Source organism: Poromitra crassiceps (assembly GCF_964638095.1).
Source record: "Poromitra crassiceps genome assembly, chromosome: 10".
Taxonomy (NCBI): Eukaryota; Metazoa; Chordata; class Actinopteri; order Beryciformes; family Melamphaidae; genus Poromitra; species Poromitra crassiceps.
The window spans coordinates 34104243-34110242 of NC_139631.1; the positions used below are offsets into that span (position 1 = coordinate 34104243).

Sequence of the window (6000 nt, forward strand, 5' to 3'; positions counted from 1 at the left end):
ATAATTAATAACGTTTACATAGTATTTATTAACCATTTACTACTTATTATAAACATCAGTTGCAACTTTATAATAGCCATCTGTCCTCATGTGCAGTCGTCAGCCACTTCTTTTCACCTGACAGCGAGGTGTTTCACCGGCAGGATGTAGTGCGTGGGAGGATCACGCTGATCCCCCCCAGTTCCCCTCCCCACAAACAGGCACCCAAGCTGACCAGGGGAGGTGCAGCGACCGGGAGGACTCATGCCGGGGTCCCCACCTGCTGCCCACCCGCAGTCAGGGACCAAGCCAGAGGTGCCACTGCTGGGAATTGAGCCCGGGTCTCTGCGGTGGTAGGCAAGTGCTTTTACCACAGCCTCAGACGAGGACAGAGGGGGACACAGGGGACAGGAGTACAGATCTATAAACATTATTTGGATGGCTATTATGAAGTTGCAACTGATGTTTATAATGTGTTAATTAGCATTCATTGTTTGTTAACAGTAAAATAACTATAACCTAAAGTTTAATTATTACCATTTATTAATGATGGTTATTATAAAGGATTACATAATGTCATTTGATTCTAGCAAATAATTGGAAAAAAGTGTATTTGTTTGAAGAAAATCGAGGAAGCATTAATTATGTCATCCCATTTTAACTTTTTTGAAGAAAAACGAGATGTCAAATGACATGGCCATTTTTTTGCAGTGTAGTTGCTCCCAGATCCACCCAGCACTTTCTGGACACTGCATGGTTTACTGCCGACTCAACGCCTGGGAAATGTGCCTGCCCATATAAACCCACAGCCAGCAGGAATTACATCAGTTCACTTTGAGGTTTCAGAGGATCTGGGTCTACTCAAGAGTTTAGTGTTGGATCAGCAGGTGACTTGGTGACGGATTGCGTCACGGTGATGTGCGTAAAACCTATCCAAAAGAGAGAAACTTCTACTTTGTGAAGTGATTAGATTCAGACTATTATCTAGATACAGACTAGGACTATAGACTTCTGTGTAGTCATTTTGTTTCAGACTAGGACTTGATCAAATAGTCGAACTTGTTTGGTTTTGACCTTGTGGCACCGCGCAGCTGGACATGGCAGAGGGAGACTTCTACACGATGGGAAGCCGACAGCGGATTCCCAGGGATCCGTTTGGAGAATCGCCGTTCAGAGACCAATCTCCGTTCAGGGAGCAGCTTGCGTCTCGGTTCATGGAAGATGAGTTTGGGATGTCTCCTTTCCCCGACGAACTCTCAATGGACTGGCCCGGTTGGGCTCGGCCGGGCCGGCTAAGCACGCGTCTCGGCAGCTCGCCCTTCACCACCACTATACGCACGGGTTTCCCCCCACGCCAGTCCACGGGTGGGCCCACGGTGTACACCAGCAGATACAGTGAACCCTCCCGGAGCTCTCCGAGTCCCACGACCACTGGGGGGGAGCCGTGGAAAGTGTGCGTGAACGTCCACAGCTTCAAACCAGAGGAATTACACGTCAAAACGAGAGATGGATTTGTAGAAGTGTCAGGTGAGAGAGGCCTTCCTTGCTATTGTGGGTGTTGTGGTAAATCCCACCTCAATCTGGGAACCCAGAGTCTAGGTTCCCAGAAACGCAGAGTCTAGGTTCCCCGATTGATCCCACCTAGGTTTACCCACTTTTTTAGGCTGACATAAATCTTATGATGTAAATTCATAGTTTACACCACATTGAGTATCCAAGTTATGTGAGGAGTATTTAAAGGGAAAAGTGTAATTCTGAAAGTGTAGGCCTAATTGAGTTTTGCTTAAATTGGTTGATGCCTTGTTATGGATCATCAATCAAAATGTGGCATTTAAAGTGTCCTACTCCAGCATACAGTAGGCTAAATGCCACCAGGTCAGATTTCAAGTCTGAAATGTAAAAATACAGTTCTGATGTGTTTCTGTTGAACCTTTAAACAGGCAGTCGCATTTAGACTAAAAATCTCTTTAACAAGAGAAAACAGCAACATATGAGACATATTAAGTTGTAGATAAAACAACAAGATACACCGACAATACACTCTAAATTAAAATCCCCAAATAAAGCCAGAGATATGAGTGCTCATAAAGGCAGCCATCCAGACAGATCAATGTCCAGGCCGAAACAGATCCTGACGAGACTGTAGAGCACCCCTCCTCCATCTTGAGGGAGACGTCTCCCTCAAGATCCCCTATAATTACTTTAACTTGACCAAGTGAGACTTTTAGTTTCAAATCATTTCCAAGCAGCAGGAGCAGAGTAGCCTTTGTAGAACACACTCTCGTTAGCAAGGAGTCGTGATAGGGATGAGCTCGATGGACTTTGGGACAGTGACTTGCAGGTTGCCAGGCAGATCCTCAAGCTTAGACACCTGTTTCAGATTCCTAGAGAATCACTCCCTCAGCCCACCAGCTAGATTTAGATTGAAGGCAAGGCCCGTGACAACAGTCTCTGTTTACAATGAGACAGGCAATGTGCTGCCATTGCAGCGCCGGGGCAGAATGTTCTGGAACCCGGCTGACTGTTTAACCCAGGGGTCCTCGCGCAATCTTCTCGCTTGACCTTCTAGCTTGCTCATTGGTTATGGCGCTAAATGAGAACAACTTGTGAAGAGTTGCTGCCTTCAGGGCCTCTGCCTCTGCCTGGAGTCAGAGCTTCAAAAGACAAGGCAAATGCCAGGGATACCCAGGACAGACGAGGGCACAGAGGAGAGCCGACACTGAGCGCAGCAGCGCTGGGGCTTTTTATAAACACATGGTGGTATGCCAGTTGGGTCATTCCATCAGCCTGCCTGCCCGGTGACTCGACCAGTCGACCTCATTCTAAAAGTGTGCCTGCAGAGCGTGTGTCGCACGCATATAACCAGACGCGAGGAAACGCGCAGCACTACACGCCTTCCCTCTGTGTCGCAGAGAGACAAAAACACATCCGAGAAATCCCAACCCCCGCTTGTACTCATATAGCCCTGACCTCAGGAAGAGAACATTTGATGGGCATAGTTGTGTGTTATAGTATCTGTTAGAAGATAGTGCCTGCCCTGCCGTCTCCCTTCCCAGGAGCCTGTTACACACAGCGTCTGGAATGTGACATCTCCGTCATAAGAAACAGAGGAGCGGCGCCTCTCGTACTCTCTGACCTCCATTATTCATGAAACATCTGAGGGACACGTTTTTATATGACTTCTTAAATCATGATGAAGTTGATCTAATCACATGACTTCACTCTCTGGAGCCTTCATGCAGCTCAGAGTCCAGCACTTTCGGCAGGCAAAGACGTCACACGGGGGGGTATAGGGTAGCTAGTGGGGAGGGAAGGGGGCGAACTGGGGCGGGCGAACTGCTGGCAGCACTGACATTTTGTAGCCCTCCCCCCCACCTCCTCCCTTCCCCCCCCAGAGCAGCTGCGAGCGACCTAGAGACACAGAACAGCCATAAACAGAGCTTGGAAGAGGAGGCCCGTTCCTGTGGGGCAGGCAGGGAAGGGGGGCTTTCCAGGCCTCGCTGTCCCCCCCAGTTCAGTCCAACATGTGTTTCTGTGTGTTTCTGCCGGGGGGAATTGTTTTCTTGGAAGGATCTCAAATGAACGGATGGGTGTTTCATTATGTTCATTTCACTAGTAGTGTGTGTGACTCAATAACATGTTGACAGAGAGTCTGAAACATGGAGGGGGGGAAATCCAACCCACCCTTGAGGTCACTAAGTGAAAACAGTGGTGGAGCTGGATTGGGCAATAATGTGTCTGTGTCTGCCAAATGAAACGCACTTTGATTTCAGCGTCAACAGCTTTTCATTTTCCATCCGTGGATAGATTCAATAGAGGACCCGCGTGATGACTAGATCTGATCAACGTCCCGTTTAAGGGCAAAAAGGTTGCTTTCAATTCTCATTGATGTGATCTGTGACTTGGAAAAGCATTTACACATTTATTTTATTTTATAGGGGCCAGATACAGTCTACTCTACATAGAGAATTGTAGAACAATTTTCCAATGTAATGCATCACATCATTTACAGCTTCTGCTAACTGCCATTGCTCCTTCCTAATTGGTTGTTTTACAAGAAGAGACAACAGACACAATAATAAAACACAACAAAAGAATAGACAACAGTCACGTACAATATAAAACACAACAAAAGAGAAAGTAAATGACATTTTTCTGGGGACATTCAACATTGCTCAGTTCAGTCACTTGTCTTTTTTCTGTAGGAAAACATGAAGAGAAGCAGGAGGAAGGAGGCATAGTGACAAAGAACTTCACAAAGAAGATACAGTGAGTATTTCCGCTGCTCAGTCTCTCCCCCTGCAGGTCGGCTTAACCTGGTTTTTCCACTGGCTTCCTAAATGGTTTATAGATAGAACGGCTTCACTGTGCATCTAGTTTGTTTCATTTCATTTCTTTCATTCACAGCACATTTCACAGTCAACTTTTGATGTTTTTTCAGAGGTGCAGTGATAACTGATCATTGCGGAGTTGAGCTGATTATGGCTTACATGCACCCTATGCTAAATCCACACCCATCAAGTTAAATAGTTAATTTTACACATAGATCGTTTTGAACAGTAGGAAGAGAAAACTGCTACCTGCACACTTCTGTTAGATGAAAAAGTAATAGTGAATGGCACTTTTTCATCTGACAGAAGTGTGTGGATGGCAGTTTCTCTTTCTCGTGTCGCATGCCATAGCACCACAGCACCTTCACATTTGGGTGTGTGCGGTTGATCTCGTTTCATTCTTCCAGATAGTGTTGGAAACAGCCATATGAGTGAAAAACACCTGTCAACTTCCAATAAGTGTCACTGAAATAACAAGAGATATTAACACTGGAACATTTGCACTCTGTGTATATAGAGCAACACAAGAGACCACTCCTGTTGTAACTTAACCAAACAGGCCAGAGAAGATTCCACAAGAGACCCCCCCCCCCCCCCCCCACACACACACACACAAGTGTCTGCCCCCTTAATTGGACAGTGGGAAGACTTCAAACGGTGGTGCTAATCTCTGGTGCGGGTCGCTGTCTCGCTGCCGCGTCAGTCCACTTCTGCTAATTTCCTGTTGGCTAATTAGCATCGGCGGTTGGGCTGTGTGTAGCCTCGCACTCTTCACATCACAATCCCCCTTAATTGGAAAGCCCTCAGATCGGGCCTGTGTGTCTCCGCTATGCAAAACCCAGAGCAAGTGACAGATAGAATGGAAAGAGGGGGAAGAGAGGAGGGAGGGGGGGGGGGGGGTTCGTACATAAATAACTGCCCTCAATATACAACAAATCCTCCAGCTATATATGAGAGAAAGGCAGAGAGGAGACACATTATTCTTTTGCATGGCTAGCGTTCCTGTGAATGTGCGTTAATTGAAGTGCTGCTGCTTTTCCATTCTCTTTGATATGGTGTCTCTGCCTATAATGGCAATAAAACTCTATTTGTAGCCTGTAGCCACTTTTTATTTAAAAAGAAAGGACATGACAAAGTGCTTTAACGATGATTTAAAAGCAAACATCATAGTCGTAAATTAATTACAGGTAGAAACAAGAAGACAGCACAATATATAAAGGGCGAGAATAGAGGCAACAGTAAAAGCAATTACCGTGGATAGATGACAGTGCGTAAAGGCAAGGGTTGCAAATGTTTGATGCTGTGTTTTTCTTATTTCCGTGGATAACTGGCCAAAGAGTGTCACCAAGTTCAGTGCAGCTCCGGTGGAGTTTGATAGCGAAAATGTAGAACACTTTTCAATCTGCACTTTTATAATCTGTAAAAAAAACGGAGAAATGTCCTTGGCCTACTTGTTGAGAATCTTGCTCTCTCTTGCTTTTATGAGGTTATTGCTATCGCTCTGTCCACCTACCAGTACAGCCCACCACCACAAGTTCAGGCTGCTTCTTTGGACATCACAGGTTGATAATATCTAACAGTGCGAGAGTACCTTTGGGGGAGTTGTACCTTATCTTCCTCTTTAGACGGCGAGAGAAATATGTCAATTAGTAACCGAATTATGTTCGTTGCTAAGTGAGTTCGGAGTGCA

At 45.9% G+C, this 6000-nt stretch overlaps 1 protein-coding gene across 1 annotated transcript in view; it reads left to right on the plus strand.

Moving 5' to 3' along the window:
* The first annotated feature begins 934 nt into the window (after nt 1-934).
* The window catches only part of hspb8 (heat shock protein b8), a 10109-nt gene continuing 5043 nt past the window's right edge, over nt 935-6000 (plus strand). Inside the window, exons 1-2 of the mRNA XM_083644929.1 lie at nt 935-1506; nt 4185-4248. Coding sequence (XP_083501055.1) covers nt 1077-1506; nt 4185-4248 — 494 coding nt within the window. The 5' untranslated portion in view covers nt 935-1076. The remainder of the gene's footprint in view (nt 1507-4184; nt 4249-6000) is intronic.